The 20,462-nt window shown below is 48.3% G+C and overlaps 1 protein-coding gene across 1 annotated transcript in view; it reads left to right on the top strand.

Annotated features, from left to right (window-relative positions):
• Positions 1-20,462, top strand: part of LOC143292345 (uncharacterized) — a 37,586-nt gene that overhangs the window by 15,801 nt on the left and 1,323 nt on the right. Inside the window, exons 5-7 of the mRNA XM_076602534.1 lie at positions 4,827-4,996; positions 7,700-7,839; positions 16,207-16,315. Coding sequence (XP_076458649.1) covers positions 4,827-4,996; positions 7,700-7,839; positions 16,207-16,315 — 419 coding nt within the window. The remainder of the gene's footprint in view (positions 1-4,826; positions 4,997-7,699; positions 7,840-16,206; positions 16,316-20,462) is intronic.

Raw genomic sequence — 20,462 nt, 5'->3', positions numbered from 1 at the left:
TGTGTGGTGTGTGATGTGATGTGTGGTGTGTGGTGTGTGGTGTGGTCTGTGGTGTGTGATGTGATGTGTGGTGTGTGATGTGTGATGTGTGGTGTGATGTGTGGTGTGTGGTGTGGGATGTGATGTGTGATGTGGTGTGATGTGTGGTGTTTAGTGTGTGATGTGATGTGTGGTGTGTGGTGTGGTCTGTGGTGTGTGATGTGACGTGTGATGTGCTGTGTGGTGTGTGGTGTGGTGTGTGGTGTGTGGTGTGATGTGTGGTGTGATGTGTGGTGTGTGGTGTGGTGTGTGATGTGGGATGTGATGTGTGGTGTGTGATGTATGGTGTGTGATGTGATGTGTGTGATGTGATGTGTGGTGTGGTGTATGGTGTGTGATGTGATGTGTGATGTGATGTGTGGTGTATGATGTGTGGTGTGTGATGTGTGGTGTGTGATGTGATGTGTGATGTGATGTATGGTGTGATGTGATGTGATGTGTGATGTGTGGTGTGATGTGTGGTGTGTGATGTGATGTGTGGTGTGATGTGTGATGTGATGTGTGATGTGATGTGTGGTGTGTGATGTGGTTTGTGATTTGATGTGTGATGTGTGATGTGATGTGTGGTGTCTTATGTGTGATGTGTGGTGTGTGGTGTAATGTGTGGTGTGTGATGTGTGCTGTGTTGTGTGTAGTGTGTGGTGTGATGTGCTGTCGTGTGTGCTGTGTGGTGTGTGATGTGTGATGTAATGTCTGATGTGATATGAGGTGTGTGGTGTGATGTGTAATATGTGGTGTGTAGTGTGGTGTGTGATGTGATGTGTGGTGTGTGGTGTGATGTGTGGTGTGTGGTGTGGTGTGGTGTGGGCTGTGTGCTGTGTGGTGTGGTGTGTGGTGTGTGGTGTGGTGTGGTGTGTGCTGTGTGCTGTGTGGTGTGGTGTGGTGTGTGCTGTGTGGTGTGATGTGTGGTGTGTGGTGTGATGTGTGGTGTGTGATGTGTGGTGTGATGTGTGCTGTGTGTTTTGATGTGTGGTGTGTGATGTGGTGTGATGTGTGGTGTGATGTGTGCTGTGTGTTTTGATGTGATGTGTGGTGTGGAGTGTGGTGTGTGGTGTGATGTGTGGTATGTGGTGTGTGGTGTGATGTGTGATGTGTGGTGTGTGGTGTGGTGTGTGATGTGTGGTGTGTGGTGTGTGATGTGTGGTGTGTGGTGTGTGATGTGTGGTATGTGATGTGTGGTATGTGATCTGCTGTGTGTGATGTGTGGTGTGGTGTGTGATGTGTGGTTCGTGATGTGATGTGTGGTGTGTGATGTGATGTGTGATGTGTTGTGTGTGATGTGTTTTGTGTGGTGTAGTGTGTGGTGTGTAATGTGTGGTGTAGCGTGTGATGTGTGATGTGCGGTGTGTGATGTGTGGTGTGATGTGTGCTGTGTGTTTTGATGTGTGGTGTGGTGTAATGTGTGGTGTGTGGTGTGATGTGTGGTATGTGGTGTGATGTGTGGTGTGTGATCTGTGGTGTGTGTGTGTGGTGTGATGGGTGGTGTGTGGTGTGATGTATGGTATGTGGTGTGATGTGTGGTGTGTGCTGTGTGGTGTGTGATGTGTGGTGTGATGTGTGATGTGTGGTGTGTGGTGTGATGTGTGGTGTGTGGTGTGTGGTGTGATGTGATGTGTGATGTGTGGTGTGTGATGTGCGATGTATGGTTTATGGTGTGTGATGTGTAATGTGTGGTTTGATGTGTGGTGTGTGATGTGTGGTGTGTGGTGTGATGTGTGGTGTGTCATGTGTGGTGTGATGTGTGGGGTGTGATGTGATGTGTGATGTGATGTATGGTGTGTGATGTGTGGTGTGTGATGTGTGGTGTGTGATGTGATGTGTGATGTGATGTGTGGTGTGTGATGTGATGTGTGGTGTGTGATGTGTGGTGTTTTGTGTAGTCTGTAGTGATGTGTTGTGTGTGGTGTGGTGTGTGATGTCTGATGTGATGTGTGGTGTGTGATGTGATGTGTGGAGTGTGATGTGTGGTGTGTGGTGTGATGTGTGGTGTGTGGTGTGATGTGTGGTGTGATGTGTGGTGTGTGGTGCGTGATGTGTGGTGTATGGTGTGTTATGTGTGATGTGTGATGTGATGTGTGGTGTGTGGTGTGATGTGTGGCGTGGTGTTATGTGTGGTGTGTGGTGTGTGATGTGTGGTGTGTGGTGTGTGATGTGTGGTGTGTGGTGTGATGTGTGATGTGGTGTGGTGTGTGATATGTGGTGTGTGATATGTGGTGTGATGTGTGGCGTGTGATGTGTGATGTGATGTGTGGTGTGTGGTGTGATATATGATGTGGTGTGGTGTGTGGTGTGTGATATGTGGTGTGATGTGTGGTGTGTGATGTGATGTGTGGTGTGTGGTGTGTGGTGTGTTGTGTGGTGTTTGATGTGTGGTGTGTGATGTTTGGTGTGTGGTGGTATGTGTGGTGTGATGTGAGGTGTGTGATGTGATGTGTGTGATGTGTGGTGTGTGGTGTAGTGTGTAGTAATGTGTGGTTGTGTGTGATGTGTCATGTGTTGTGTGTGGTGTGGTGTGTGATGTGTGATGTGATGTGTGATGTGTCGTGTGTGATGTGGTGTGTGGTGTGTGGTGTTGTGTGTAGTGATGTGTGGTGTGATGTGTTGTGTGTGGTGTGGTGTGTGATGTGTGATGTGATGTGTGGTGTGTGATGTGTGGTGTGTTGTTTGTGATGTGGTGTGTGATGTGTGGAGTGTGATGTTTGGTGTGATGTGTGGTGTGTTGTGTGATGTGTGGTGTGGTGTGTGATGTGTGGTGTGGTGTGATGTCTGGTGTGTGATGTGTGGTGTGTGGTGTGTGATGTGATGCGTGGTGTGTGGTGTGATGTGTGATGTGGTGTGATGTGTGGTGTGTGGTGTGATGTGTGGTGTGGTGTGATGTGTGGTGTGTGGTGTGTGATGTGTGTTGTGTGGTGTGTGATGTGTGATGTGGTGTGTGGTGTGATGTGTGGTGTGGTGTGATGTGTGGTGTGTGGTGAGTGGTGTGATGTGTGGTGAGTGGTGTGATGTGTGGTGTGTGATGTGTGATGTGTGGTGTGTGATGTGAAGTGTGATGTGTGGTGTGTGATGTGTGGTGTGATGTGTGGTGTGTGATGTGTGGTGTGATGTGTGGTGTGATGTGTGGTGTGTGGTGTGATGTGTGGTTTGGTGTGATGTGTGGTGTGTGGTGTTTGATGTTTGGTGTGTGGTGTGATGTGTGGTGTGATGTGATGTGTGATGTGTGGTGTGTGATGTGTGGTATGTGATCTGTGGAGTGTGATGTGTGGTGTGGTGTGTGATTTGTGGTTTGTGATGTGATGTGTGGTGTGTGATGTGATGTGTGATGTGTGGTGTGTGGTGTGTGGTGTAGTGTGTGATGTGTGGTGTGTTGTGTGTGATGTGTGGTGTGTGAAGTGTGGTGTGTAGTGAGTGGTGTAGTGTGTGATGTGTGATGTGTGGTGTGTGATGTGTGGTGTTGTGTGATGTGTGGTGTGGTGTGATGTGTTATGTGTTGTGTGTGGTGTGGTGTGTGATGTGTGATGTTATGTGTGGTGTGTTGTGTGTGGTGTGGTGTGTGATGTGTGATGTTATGTGTGGAGTGTGATGTGTGATGTGTAGTGTGTGATGTGATGTGTGGTGTGTGATGTGTGGTGTGTGGTGTAGTGTGTGGTGTGTGGTGTAGTGTGTGATGTGTGGTGTGTGGTGTGTGTGTGGTGTGGTGTGTGATGTGTGATGTGATGTGTGGCGTGTGGTGTGTGGTGTGATGTGTGGTGTGGTGTGTGATGTATGGTGTGTGATGTATGGTGTGTGATGTGTGGTATGTGATGTGTGGTGTGTGATGTGTGGTGTGGTGTGTGATGTGTGATGTGTGGTGTGATGTATGGTGCGTGATGTTTGGTGTGTGATGTGTGGTGTGTGATGTGATGTGTGATGTGATCTGTGGTGTGTGATGTGATGTTTGGTATGATATGTAGTTTGATGTGTAGTGTGATCTGTGGTGTGATGTGTAGTGTGATCTGTGGTTTGTAATGTGAAATGTAGTGTTATGTGATGTGTGATGTGATGTGTGGTGTGACGTGGTGTGGTGTAATGTTCTGGTGCGGTGTGTAATGTTATGTGTGATGTAATGTGTTGTGTGTGATGTGATGTGTGATGTGATATGTGATGTGATGTGATGTAATGTGTGGTGTGGTGTGGTGTGTGATGTCTTATGTGATGTGTGTTGTGTTATGTGATATGTGATGTGATGTGATGTAATGTGTGGTGTGGTGTGTGATGTGATGTCTGATGTGATGTGTGTTGTGTGATGTGATATCTGATGTGATGTGATGTAATGTGTGGTGTGGTGTGGTATGTGATGTGTAGAGCGGTGTGTGATGTGACATGTGGTGCGGCATGTTGTAATGTGGTGCGGTGTTGTGTAATATGTTGTGTGTGGTATGATGTGATGTGTGGTGTGTGATGTGATATGTGATGTAATGTGTGGTGTGGTGTGTGATGTGATATGTGATGTAATGTGTAGTGCGGTGTGTTATGTCATATGTGATGTAATGTGTGGTGTGGTGTGTGATGTGATATGTGATGTGATGTGTGGTGTGGTGTGTGATGTGATATGTGATGTGATGTGTGGTGTGGTGTGTGATGTGATATGTGATGTGATGTGTGGTGTCGTGTGGTGAGGTGCAACGTGTGGTGCGGTGTGGTGTAATGTGTGGTGTGGTGTGTGATGTGATGTGTGGCCTAATATGTGGTGCGGCGTGTTGCAATGTGGTGCGGTGTGGTGTAATGTGGTGCGGTGTGGTGACGTACAGCGGAGTGCCAGATGCAGCAGGGCAACGTGAGGACCCCAGACAGCGCCCTGTACATCCTACCCCCAACTGCCAACTCCACCCTGCTGGCCGCTGACTGCTCTCAGGACAAGGCCTTCGCCATCCTCCTGCAGGGTCCCAGTCACCACAACGCCCACATCTTCGACAAGAAGGTGACGTCTGCACGGCGTGTGTGTGAGTGAGTGTGTGTGTGTGTGTGTGTGTGTGTGTGTGTGTGTGTGTGTGTCCGCTGCTAACACGTCTGTGCACGTGCTCTCTCCTCTTGACCCCTCCGTGTGCACAATGGACACAAAACGTGTCAGTGGACACAGAAAACGTGTCAGTGGACAGGTGTCAGTGGACACAGAAAACGTGTCAGTGGACAGGTGTCAGCGGACACAGAAAACGTGTCAGTGGACAGGTGTCAGTGGACACAGAAAACGTGTCAGTTGACAGGTGTCAGTGGACACAGAAAACGTGTCAGTGGACACAGAAAATGTGTCAGTGGACAGGTGTCAGTGGACACAGAAAACATGTCAGTGGACAGGTGTCAGTGGACACAGAAAACGTGTCAGTGGACACAGAAAACGTGTCAGTGGAAACAGAAAATGTGTCAGTGGACACGCACGCACACACATGGACTTGAGACTTCCCAATGGCCTACCAGAAACACTGATATGCACAGTGGTGTCGCACCAAACCACAGCTGGAATAGAATACTAACCACAGAGAAAAATAAACCTGTTAAGTTCAAACGAAAACACAAAAAAGAGGGTGAAAATATCCACCAAGCAATACACGCACACGCACAACCATTACCAACATATTAACGATACATGTACCACACAGCCTGACATCACTGACAGTGTTAACGATACATGTACCACACAGCCTGACATCACTGACAGTGTTAACGATACATGTACCACACAATATGACATAACTGACAGTGTTAACGATACATGTACCACACAGCCTGACATCACTGACAGTGTTAACGATACATGTACCACACAGCCTGACATCACTGACAGTGTTAACGATACATGTACCACACAATATGACATAACTGACAGTGTTAACGATACATGTACCACACAGCCTGACATAACTGACAGTGTTAACGATACATGTACCACACAATATGACATAACTGACAGTGTTAACGATACATGCACCACACAGCCTGACATAACTGACAGTGTTAACGATACATGTACCACACAGCCTGACATCACTGACAGTGTTAACGATACATGTACCACACAATATGACATAACTGACAGTGTTAACGATACATGTACCACACAGCCTGACATAACTGACAGTGTTAACGATACATGTACCACACAATATGACATAACTGACAGTGTTAACGATACATGCACCACACAGCCTGACATAACTGACAGTGTTAACGATACATGCACCACACAGCCTGACATAACTGACAGTGTTAACGATACATGTACCACACAGCCTGACATAACTGACAGTGTTAACGATACATGCACCACACAGCCTGACATAACTGACAGTGTTAACGATACATGCACCACACAGCCTGACATAACTGACAGTGTTAACGATACATGTACCACACAATATGACATTACTGACAGTGTTAACGATACATGCACCAACCACCCTGACATAACTGAGAGTGTTAACGATACATGCACCACACAGCCTGACATAACTGACAGTGTTAACGATACATGCACCACACAATATGACATAACTGACAGTGTTAACGATACATGCACCACACAGCCTGACATAACTGACAGTGTTAACGATACATGCACCACACAATATGACATCACTGACAGTGTTAGCGATACATGTACCACACAATATGACATAACTGACAGTGTTAACGATACATGCACCACACAGCCTGACATAACTGACAGTGTTAACGATACATGTACCACACAGCCTGACATAACTGACAGTGTTAACGATACATGTACCACACAATATGACATTACTGAGAGTGTTAACGATACATGTACCACACAATATGACATTACTGACAGTGTTAACGATACATGTACCACACAATATGACATCACTGACAGTGTTAACGATACATGTACCACACAATATGACATTACTGACAGTGTTAACGATACATGCACCACACAGCCTGACATGACTGACAGTGTTAACGATACATGTACCACACAATATGACATCACTGACAGTGTTAACGATACATGTACCACACAGCCTGACATAACTGACAGTGTTAACGATACATGTACCACACAGCCTGACATGACTGACAGTGTTAACGATACATGCACCACACAGCCTGACATCACTGACAGTGTTAACGATACATGCACCACACAGCCTGACATGACTGACAGTGTTAACGATACATGCACCACACAGCCTGACATAACTGACAGTGTTAACGATACATGCACCACACAATATGACATTACTGACAGTGTTAACGATACATGCACCACACAGCCTGACATGACTGACAGTGTTAACGATACATGCACCACACAGCCTGACATTACTGACAGTGTTAACGATACATGTACCACACAATATGACATCACTGACAGTGTTAGCGATACATGTACCACACAATATGACATCACTGACAGTGTTAACGATACATGTACCACACAATATGACATCACTGACAGTGTTAACGATACATGTACCACACAATATGACATCACTGACAGTGTTAACGATACATGTACCACACAATATGACATCACTGACAGTGTTAACGATACATGTACCACACAATATGACATTACTGACAGTGTTAACGATACATGCACCACGCACCCTGACATCAGTGGGGAGTGAGGGGGTCTGACCGTGCAGAGTTCCCTCCCCAGGAGCTGAAGATCTTGGCCCAGGACCAGGAGGTGGTCTTGAAGCAGGGCGTGCTGGACGTCACGATGCAGCTCAACCAGCGGGACATCAAGCTGCAGCACAACAACGCCACGGTCCGCTACGTGCAGTTGCTGAACGGAGAGTACGTAGCCCTCGCTGTCCGCTCTCTGACTGTTGTGGATACACACTGACCCTCGCTGTCCGCTTTCTGACTGTTGTGGATACACACTGACCCTCAATGTCCGCTCTCTGACTGTTGTGGATACACACTGACCCTTGATGTCTGTTCTCTGACTGTTGTGGATACACACTGACCCTCAATGTCCGCTCTCTGACTGTTGTGGATACACACTGACCCTCAATGTCCGCTCTCTGACTGTTGTGGATACACACTGACCCTTGATGTCCGCTCTCTGACTTGTGGATACACACTGACCCTCAATGTCCGCTCTCTGACTGTTGTGGATACACACTGACCTTTGATGTCCGTTTTCTGACTGTTGTGGATACACACTGACCCTTGATGTCCGCTCTCTGACTGTTGTGGATACATACTGACCCTTGATGTCCGCTTTCTGACTGTTGTGGATACACACTAACCCTAAATGTCCGCTCTCTGACTGTTGTGGATACACACTGACCTTTGATGTCCGTTTTCTGACTGTTGTGGATACACACTGACCCTTGATGTCCGCTCTCTGACTGTTGTGGATACATACTGACCCTTGATGTCCGCTTTCTGACTGTTGTGGATACACACTAACCCTCAATGTCCGGTCTCTGACTGTTGTGGATACACAGTGACCCTTGATGTCCGTTCTCTGACTGTTGTGGATACACAGTGACCCTTGATATCCACTCTCTGACTGTTGTGGATACACACTGACCCTTGATGTCCGCTCTCTCACTGTTGTGGACACACACTGACCCTTGATGTCCGTTCTCTGACTGTTGTGGACACACACTGAACCTTGATGTCCACTCTCTGACTGTTGTGGATACACACAGACCCTTGATGTCGAAACTCTGACTGTTGTGGATACACACTGACCCTTGATGTCGAAACTCTCACTGTTGTGGATACACACTGACCTTTGATGTCCGCACTATGACTGTTGTGGATACACACTTAACCTTGATGTCCACTCTCTGACTGTTGTGGATACACAGTGACCCTTGATATCCACTCTCTGACTGTTGTGGATACACACTGACCCTTGATGTCCACTCTCTGACTGTTGTGGATACACACTGACCCTTGATGTCCACTCTCTGACTGTTGTGGATACACACTGACCCTCAATTTCCGCTCTCTGACTGTTGTGGATACATACTGTCCCTTGATGTCCGCTCTGTGACTGTTGTGGATACACACTGACCCTTGATGTCTGAATGTTGTGAATACACACTGACCCTTGATGTCCACTCTCTGACTGTTGTGGATACACACTGACCCTTGATGTCCACTCTCTGACTGTTGTGGATACATACTGTCCCTTGATGTCCGCTCTGTGACTGTTGTGGATACACACTGACCCTTGATGTCTGTTCTCTGACTGTTGTGGATACATACTGTCCCTTGATGTCCACTCTCTGACTGTTGTGGATACATACTGTCCCTTGATGTCCGCTCTCTGACTGTTGTGGATACACACTGACCCTTGATGTCTGTTCTCTGACTGTTGTGGATACACACTGACCCTTGATGTCTGTTCTCTGACTGTTGTGGATACACACTGACCCTTGATGTCCACTCTCTGACTGTTGTGGATACACACTGACCCTTGATGTCGAAACTCTGACTGTTGTGGATACAGATTGACCCTTGATGTCCGCTCTCTGACTGTTGTGGATACACACTGACCCTTGATGTCCACTCTCTGACTGTTGTGGATACACACTGACCCTTGATGTCCGTTCTCTGACTGTTGTGGATGCCCACTGACCCTTGATGTCCGCTCTCTCACTGTTGTGGATACGCACTGACCCTTGATGTCCACTCTCTGCCTGTTGTGGATACACACAGACCCTTGATGTCGAAACTCTGACTGTTGTGGATACACACTGACCCTCAATGTCTGTTCTCTGACTGTTGTGGATACACACTGACCCTCAATTTCCGCTCTCTGACTGTTGTGGATACACACAGACCCTTGATGTCCGCTCTCTGACTGTTGTGGATACACACTGACCCTCAATGTCTGCTCTCTCACTGTTGTGGATACACACTGACCCTTGATGTCCACTCTCTGATTGTTGTGGATACACACTGACCCTTGATGTCCGGTCTCTGACTGTTGTGGACACACACTGAACCTTGATGTCCGTTCTCTGACTATTGTGGATACACACTGACCCTTGATGTCCGTTCTCTGACTGTTGTGGACACACACTGACCCTTGATGGCCGTTCTCTGACTATTGTGGATACACACTGACCCTTGATGTCCACTTTCTGACTGTTGTGGATACACACTGACCCTTGATGTCCGTTCTCTGACTGTGGTGGATACACACTGACCCTCAAGGTCTGTTCTCTGACTGTTGTGGATACACACTGACCCTTGATGTCCGCTCTCTGACTGTTGTGGATACACACAGACCCTTGATGTCGAAACTCTGACTGTTGTGGATACACACTGACCCTTGATGTCGAAACTCTCACTGTTGTGGATACACACTGAACCTTGATGTCCGTTCTCTGACTGTCGTGGATACACACTGACCCTTGATATCCACACTCTGACTGTTGTGGATACGCACTGACCCTTGATGTCCACTCTCTGACTGTTGTGGATACACACTGAACCTTGATGTCCGCTCTCTGACTGTTGTGGATACACACTGACCCTTGATGTCCACTCTCTGACTGTTGTGGATACACACTGTCCCTTGATGTCCGCTCTGTGACTGTTGTGGATACACACTGATCCTCAATGTCCGTTCTCTGACTGTTGTGGACACACACTGACCCTTGATGTCCGCTCTCTGACTGTTGTGGATACCCACTGACCCTTGATGTCCGCTCTCTGACTGTTGTGGATACCCACTGACCCTTGATGTCCGTTCTCTGACTGTTGTGGATGCACACTGTCCCTTGATGTCTGTTCTCTGACTGTTGTGGATACACACTGTCCCTTGATGTCCACTCTCTGACTGTTGTGGATACATACTGTCCCTTGATGTCCACTCTCTGACTGTTGTGGATACACACTGACCCTTGATGTCCACTCTCTGACTGTTGTGGATACACACTGACCCTTGATGTCGAAACTCTGACTGTTGTGGATACAGATTGACCCTTGATGTCCGCTCTCTAACTGTTGTGGATACACACTGACCCTTGATGTCCACTCTCTGACTGTTGTGGATACACACTGACCCTTGATGTCCGTTCTCTGACTGTTGTGGATACCCACTGACCCTTGATGTCCGCTCTCTCACTGTTGTGGATACACACTGACCCTTGATGTCCACTCTCTGCCTGTTGTGGATACACACAGACCCTTGATGTCGAAACTCTGACTGTTGTGGATACACACTGACCCTCAATGTCTGTTCTCTGACTGTTGTGGATACACACTGACCCTCAATTTCCGCTCTCTGACTGTTGTGGATACACACAGACCCTTGATGTCCGCTCTCTGACTGTTGTGGATACACACTGACCCTCAATGTCTGCTCTCTCACTGTTGTGGATACACACTGACCCTTGATGTCCACTCTCTGACTGTTGTGGATACACACTGACCCTTGATGTCCGGTCTCTGACTGTTGTGGACACACACTGAACCTTGATGTCCGTTCTCTGACTATTGTGGATACACACTGACCCTTGATGTCCGCTTTCTGACTGTTGTGGACACACACTGACCCTTGATGTCCACTCTCTGACTGTTGTGGATACACACTGTCCCTTGATGCCCACTCTCTGACTGTTGTGGATACACACTGATCCTTGATGTCCACTCTCTGACTGTTGTGGATACACACTGACGCTCAATGTCTGTTCTCTGACTGTTATGGATACATACTGTCCCTTGATGTCCGCTCTGTGACTGTTGTGGATACACACTGATCCTCAATGTCTGTTCTCTGACTGTTGTGGATACACACTGACCCTTGATGTCCTCTCTGTGACTGTTGTGGATACACACTGATCCTCAATGTCCGTTCTCTGACTGTTATGGATACATGCTCACCCTTGATGTCCGCTCTGTGACTGTTGTGGACACACACTGACCCTTGATGTCCGCTCTCTGACTGTTGTGGATACACACTGACCCTTGATGTCCACTCTCTGACTGTTGTGGATACACACTGACCCTTGATGTCGAAACTCTGACTGTTGTGGATACAGATTGACCCTTGATGTCCGCTCTCTGACTGTTGTGGATACACACTGACCCTTGATGTCCACTCTCTGACTGTTGTGGATACACACTGACCCTTGATGTCCGTTCTCTGACTGTTGTGGATACACACTGACCCTTGATGTCCGCTCTCTGACTGTTGTGGATACACACTGACCCTTGATGTCCACTCTCTGCCTGTTGTGGATACACACAGACCCTTGATGTCGAAACTCTGACTGTTGTGGATACACACTGACCCTCAATGTCTGTTCTCTGACTGTTGTGGATACACACTGACCCTCAATTTCCGCTCTCTGACTGTTGTGGATACACACAGACCCTTGATGTCCGCTCTCTGACTGTTGTGGATACACACTGACCCTCAATGTCTGCTCTCTCACTGTTGTGGATACACACTGACCCTTGATGTCCACTCTCTGACTGTTGTGGATACACACTGACCCTTGATGTCCGGTCTCTGACTGTTGTGGACACACAGTGAACCTTGACGTCCGTTCTCTGACTATTGTGGATACACACTGACCCTTGATGTCCGCTCTCTGACTGTCGTGGACACACACTGACCCTTGATGGCCGTTCTCTGACTATTGTGGATACACACTGACCCTTGATGTCCATTTTCTGACTGTTGTGGATACACACTGACCCTCAATGTCTGTTCTCTGACTGTTGTGGATACACACTGACCCTTGATGTCCACTCTCTGACTGTTGTGGATACACACTGACCCTTGATGTCGAAACTCTCACTGTTGTGGATACACACTGTCCCTTGATGTCCACTCTCTGACTGTTGTGGATACCTCACTGACCCTTGATGTCTGTTCTCTGACTGCTGTGGATACACACTGACCCTCGCTGTCCGCTCTCTGACTGCTGTGGATACACACTGACCTTTGATGTCCGCTCTCTGACTGTTGTGGATACACACTGACCCTTGATGTCCGTTCTCTGACTGTTGTGGATACACACTGACCCTTGATATCCACTCTCTGACTGTTGTGGATACACACTGACCCTTGATGTCCACTCCCTGACTGTTTTGGATACACACTGACCCTTGATGTCCGTTCTCTGACTGTTGTGGATACACACTGACCCTTGATGTACGTTCTCTGACTGTTGTGGAAATACACTGACCCCTGGTGTCCGTTCTCTGACTGTTGTGGATACACACTGACACTTGATGTCCGCTCTCTGACTGTTGTGGATACACACTGACCTTTGATGTCCGCTCTCTGACTGTTGTGGATAGACACTGACCTTTTATGTCTGCTCTCTGACTGTTGTGGATACACACAGACCCTTGATATCCACTCTCTGACTGTTGTGGATACACACTGACCCTTGATGTCCACTCTCTGACTTTTGTGGATACACACTGACCCTTGATGTCCACTCTCTGACTGTTGTGGATACACACTGACCCTTGATGTCCACTCTTTACTGTTGTGGATACACACTGACCCTTGATGTCCGCTCTCTGACTGTTGTGGATACACAGTGACCCTTGATGTAGGCTTTCTGACTGCTGTGGATACACACTGACCCTCAATGTCCACTCTCTGACTGTTGTGGATACACACTGACCCTTGATGTCCACTATCTGACTGTTGTGGATACACACTGACCCTTGATGTCCACTCTCTGCCTGTTGTGGATACACACAGACCCTTGATGTCGAAACTCTGACTGTTGTGGATACACACTGACCCTCAATGTCTGTTCTCTGACTGTTGTGGATACACACTGACCCTCAATTTCCGCTCTCTGACTGTTGTGGATACACACAGACCCTTGATGTCCGCTCTCTGACTGTTGTGGATACACACTGACCCTCAATATCTGCTCTCTCACTGTTGTGGATACACACTGACCCTTGATGTCCACTCTCTGACTGTTGTGGATACACACTGACCCTTGATGTCCACTCTCTGACTGTTGTGGATACACACTGACCCTTGATGTCCACTCTCTGACTGTTGTGGATACACACTGACCCTTGATGTCCGGTCTCTGACTGTTGTGGACACACAGTGAACCTTGATGTCCGTTCTCTGACTATTGTGGATACACACTGACCCTTGATGTCCGCTCTCTGACTGTTGTGGACACACACTGACCCTTGATGGCCGTTCTCTGACTATTGTGGATACACACTGACCCTTGATGTCCATTTTCTGACTGTTGTGGATACACACTGACCCTCAATGTCTGTTCTCTGACTGTTGTGGATACACACTGACCCTTGATGTCCACTCTCTGACTGTTGTGGATACACACTGACCCTTGATGTCGAAACTCTCACTGTTGTGGATACACACAGACCCTTGATGTCCACTCTCTGACTGTTGTGGATTACACACTGACCCTTGATGTCTGTTCTCTGACTGCTGTGGATGCACACTGACCCTCGCTGTCCGCTATCTGACTGCTGTGGATACACACTGACCTTTGATGTCCGCTCTCTGACTGTTGTGGATACACACTGACCCTTGATGTCCGTTCTCTGACTGTTGTGGATACACACTGACCCTTGATATCCACTCTCTGACTGTTGTGGATACACACTGACCCTTGATGTCCACTCCCTGACTGTTTTGGATACACACTGACCCTTGATGTCCGTTCTCTGACTGTTGTGGATACACACTGACCCTTGATGTCCATTCTCTGACTGTTGTGGATACAAAGTGACCCTTGATATTCACTCTCTGACTGTTGTGGATACACACTGACCTTTGATGTCCATTCTCTGACTGTTGTGGATACACAGTGACCCTTGATATTCACTCTCTGACTGTTGTGGATACACACTGACCCTTGATGTCCACTCTCTGACTGTTGTGGATACACACTGACCTTTGATGTCCACTCTCTGACTGTTGTGGATAGACACTGACCCCTGGTGTCCGTTCTCTGACTGTTGTGGATAGACACAGACCGTTGATGTACGTTCTCTGACTGTTGTGGATACACACTGACCTTTGATGTCCACTCTCTGACTGTTGTGGATAGACACTGACCCCTGGTGTCCGTTCTCTGACTGTTGTGGATACACACTGACACTTGATGTCCGCTCTCTGACTGTGGTGGATACACACTGACCTTTGATGTCCGCTCTCTGACTGTTGTGGATAGACACTGACCTTTTATGTCTGCTCTCTGACTGTTGTGGATACACACAGACCCTAGATGTCCACTCTCTGACTGTTGTGGATACACACTGACCCTTGATGTCCACTCTCTGACTGTTGTGGATACACACAGACCCTAGATGTCCACTCTCTGACTGTTGTGGATACACACTGACCTTTGATGTCCGTTCTCTGACTGTTGTGGATAGACACTGACCCCTGGTGTCCGTTCTCTGACTGTTGTGGATACACACTGACACTTGATGTCCGCTCTCTGACTGTTGTGGATACACACTGACACTTGATGTCCGCTCTCTGACTGTTGTGGATACACACTGACCTTTGATGTCCGCTCTCTGACTGTTGTGGATAGACACTGACCTTTTATGTCTGCTCTCTGACTGTTGTGGATACACACAGACCCTAGATGTCCACTCTCTGACTGTTGTGGATACACACTGACCCTTGATGTCCACTCTCTGACTGTTGTGGATACACACTGACCCTTCATGTCCACTCTCTGACTGTTGTGGATACACACTGACCCTTGATGTCCACTCTCTTACTGTTGTGGATACACACTGACCCTTGATGTCCGCTCTCTGACTGTTGTGGATACACAGTGACCCTTGATGTAGGCTTTCTGACTGCTGTGGATACACACTGACCCTCAATGTCCACTCTCTGACTGTTGTGGATACACACTGACCCTTGATGTAGCCTTTCTGACTGTTGTAGATACGCACTTTTTCGGTCTTCTGTTAAGATTGCTTTTCTATTTTCTCTCTATTTTTTGCCATTGCCGTGAATGTTTTGTTCTCATTATTGAGAAATCGTTTGTTTATATAACATATAACATTGATATCAACAGCATCAGCAGCAGTAGCAACAATGACAATAACAAGAGAGAGAGAGAGAGAGAGAGAGAGAGAGAGAGAGAGCACGCACAACATATGTAGATAAGAGTGGCCATGACAGGACCTGTTTGCTGTGGTCAGGAAGGCGGTTGCCCTGGCGGCCAGCCTGGAGGACGAGGGTGTGATCCACGTGGACTTCCCCCTGGTTGGCCTGAACGTCCACTTTGGCCTGAGTCATTTCACCGTGCAGGTGGGTCACCTCACACCTTAGTTCACCAGTCACTTCATCCTACAGGTGGGTCACCTCACAGTTCATCAGTCACTTCATCCTACAGGTGGGTCACCTCACACATTAGTTCATCAGCCACTTCACCCTACAGGTGGATCACCTCACAGTTCATCAGTCACTTCATCCTACAGGTGGGTCACCTCACACCTTAGTTCATCAGTCACTTCACCCTACAGGTGGGTCACCTCACAGTTCATCAGTCACTTCATCCTACAGGTGGGTCACCTCACACCTTAGTTCATCAGTCACTTCACCCTACAGGTGGGTCACCTCACCTTAGTTCATCAGTCACTTCATCCTACAAGTGGGTCACCTCACACCTTAGTTCATCAGTCATTTCACCCTAAAGGTGGGTCACCTCACAGTTCATCAGTCACTTCACCCTACAGGTGGGTCACCTCACAGTTCATCAGTCACTTCATCCTACAGGTGGGTCACCTCACAGTTCATCAGTCACTTCATCCTACAGGTGGGTCACCTCACACCTTAGTTCATCAATCACTTCACCCTACAGGTGGGTCACCTCACAGTTCATCAGTCACTTCACCCTACAGGTGGGTCACCTCACACCTAAGTTCATCAATCACTTCACCCTACAGGTGGGTCACCTCACAGTTCATCAGTCACTTCACCCTACAGGTGGGTCACCTCACAGTTCATCAGTCACTTCATTCTACAGGTGGGTCACCTCACACCTTAGTTCACAAGTCTCTTCACCCTTCAGGTGGGTCACCTCACACCTTAGTTCATCAGTCACTTCACCCTACAGGTGGGTCACCTCACAGTTAGTCACTTCACCCGACAGGTGGGTCACCTCACACCTTAGTTCATCAGTCACTTCACCCTACAGGTGGGTCACCTCACACCTTAGTTCGTCAGTCACTTCACCCTACAGGTGGGTCACCTCACACCTTAGTTCATCAGTCACTTCATCCTACAGGTGGGTCACCTCACACCTTAGTTCGTCAGTCACTTCACCCTACAGGTGGGTCACCTCACACCTTAGTTCGTCAGTCACTTCATCCTACAGGTGGGTCACCTCATAGATCGTCAGTCACTTCACCCTACAGGTGGGTCACCTCACACCTTAGTTCATCACTCACTTCATCCTACAGGTGGGTCACCTCACACCTAAGTTCATCAGTCACTTCATCCTACAGGTGGGTCACCTCACACCTTAGTTCATCAGTCACTTCACCCTACAGGTGGGTCACCTCACACCTAAGTTCGTCAGTCACTTCACCTTACGGGTGGGTCACCTCACACCTTAGTTCATCAGTCACTTCACCCTACAGGTGGGTCACCTCACAGTTCATGAATCACTTCATCCTACACGTGGGTCACCTCACACCTTAGTTCATCAGTCACTTCACCCTACAGGTGTGTCACCTCACAGTTCATCAGTCACTTCACGCTACAGGTGGGTCACCTCACACATTAGTTCATCAGTCACTTCACCCTACAGGTGGGTCACCTCACAGTTCATCAGTCACTTCATCCTACAGGTGTGTCACCTCACACCTTAGTTCATCAGTCACTTCACCCTACAGGTGGGTCACCTCACACCTTAGTTCATCAGTCACTTCATCCTACAGGTGGGTCACCTCACAGTTCATCAGTCACTTCATCCTACAGGTGGGTCACCTCACACCTTAGTTCATCAGTCACTTCATCCTACATGTGGGCCACCTCACAGTTCATCAGTCACTTCACCCTTCAGGTGGGTCACCTCACACCTAAGTTCATCAATCACTTCACCCTACAGGTGGGTCACCTCACAGTTCATCAGTCACTTCACCCTACAGGTGGGTCACCTCACAGTTCATCAGTCACTTCATTCTACAGGTGGGTCACCTCACACCTTAGTTCACAAGTCACTTCACTCTTCAGGTGGGTCACCTCACACCTTAGTTCATCAGTCACTTCACCCTACAGGTGGGTCACCTCACAGTTAGTCACTTCACCCGACAGGTGGGTCACCTCACACCTTAGTTCATCAGTCACTTCACCCTACAGGTGGGTCACCTCACACCTTAGTTCGTCAGTCACTTCACCCTACAGGTGGGTCACCTCACACCTTAGTTCGTCATTCACTTCATCCTACAGGTGGGTCACCTCACACCTTAGTTCGTCAGTCACTTCACCCTACAGGTGGGTCACCTCACACCTTAGTTCATCAGTCACTTCATCCTACAGGTGGGTCACCTCATAGATCGTCAGTCACTTCACCCTACAGGTGGGTCACCTCACAGATCGTCAGTCACTTCACCCTACAGGTGGGTCACCTCACACCTTAGTTCATCAGTCACTTCACCCTACAGGTGGGTCACCTCACACCTTTGTTCATCACTCACTTCATCCTACAGGTGGGTCACCTCACACCTTAGTTCATCAGTCACTTCACCCTACGGGTGGGTCGCCTCACACCTTAGTTCATCAGTCACTTCACCCTACAGGTGGGTCACCTCACAGTTCATCAATCACTTCATCCTACACGTGGGCCACCTCACACCTTAGTTCATCAGTCACTTCACCCTACAGGTGTGTAACCTCACAGTTCATCAGTCACTTCACGCTACAGGTGGGTCACCTCACACCTTAGTTCATCAGTCACTTCACCCTACAGGTGGGTCACCTCACAGTTCATCAGTCACTTCATCCTACAGGTGTGTCACCTCACACCTTAGTTCATCAGTCACTTCACCCTACAGGTGGGTCACCTCACACCTTAGTTCATCAGTCACTTCATCCTACAGGTGGGTCACCTCACAGTTCATCAGTCACTTCACCCTACATGTGGGCCACCTCACACCTTAGTTCATCAATCACTTCACCCTACAGGTGGGTCACCTCACAGATCGTCAGTCACTTCACCCTACAGGTGGGTCACCTCACAGTTCATCAGTCACTTCACCCTACAGGTGGGTCACCTCACAGTTCATCAGTCACTTCACCCTACAGGTGTGTCACCTCACAGTTCATCAGTCACTTCATCCTACAGGTGGGTCACCTCACAGTTCATCAGTCACTTCACCCTACAGGTGGGTCACCTCACAGTTCATCAGTCACTTCATCCTACAGGTGGGTCACCTCACAGTTCATCAGTCACTTCACCCTACAGGTGGGTCACCTCACATATCAGTTCATCAGTCACTTCATCCTACAGGTGGATCACCTCACAGATCGTCAGTCACTTCACCCTACAGGTGGGTCACCTCACAGATCGTCAGTCACTTCACCCTACAGGTGGGTCACTTCACACCTTAGTTCATCAGTCACTTCATCCTACAGGTGGATCACCTCACAGATCGTCAGTCACTTCATCCTACAGGTGGGTCACCTCACAGATCGTCAGTCACTTCACCCTACAGGTGGGTCACCTCACAGTTCATCAGTCACTTCACCCTACAGGTGGGTCACCTCACAGTTCATCAGTCACTTCACCCTACAGGTGGGTCACCTCACAGATCGTCAGTCACTTCACCCTACAGGTGGGTCACCTCACAGTTCATCAGTCACTTCATCCTACAGGTGGGTCACCTCACAGATCGTCAGTCACTTCACCCTACAGGTGGGTCACCTCACAGATCGTCAGTCACTTCACCCTACAGGTGGGTCACTTCACACCTTAGTTCATCAGTCACTTCATCCTACAGGTGGGTCACCTCATAGATCGTCAGTCACTTCACCTACAGGTGGGTCACCTCACAGATCGTCAGTCACTTCACCCTACAGGTGGGTCACCTCACAGATCGTCAGTCACTTCACCCTACAGGTGGGTCACTTCACACCTTAGTTCATCAGTCACTTCATCCTACAGGTGGGTCACCTCATAGATCGTCAGTCACTTCACCTACAGGTGGGTCACCTCACACCTTAGTTCATCAGTCACTTCATCCCAGCGCCAACTGTCCTTCATCACATCTGCTTGACAAATGGCTGACCAGCAGCATAACCCAACGCGCATAGCCTGGCCTTGAGAGTATGCATATATATATATATCTTGCCACGGCAAGACAAGGGTTGACCTCTGGTAAATGTGTGTAGAAGAAATCCACTCTGATAGATACACAAATACACACACACACACACACACACACACACATAT

This window comes from Babylonia areolata, chromosome 18 (assembly GCF_041734735.1).
Source record: "Babylonia areolata isolate BAREFJ2019XMU chromosome 18, ASM4173473v1, whole genome shotgun sequence".
Lineage (NCBI taxonomy): Eukaryota > Metazoa > Mollusca > Gastropoda > Neogastropoda > Buccinidae > Babylonia > Babylonia areolata.
Note: the sequence above shows the minus strand (reverse complement) of the source record. Positions and strands in the feature narration are given on the sequence as shown.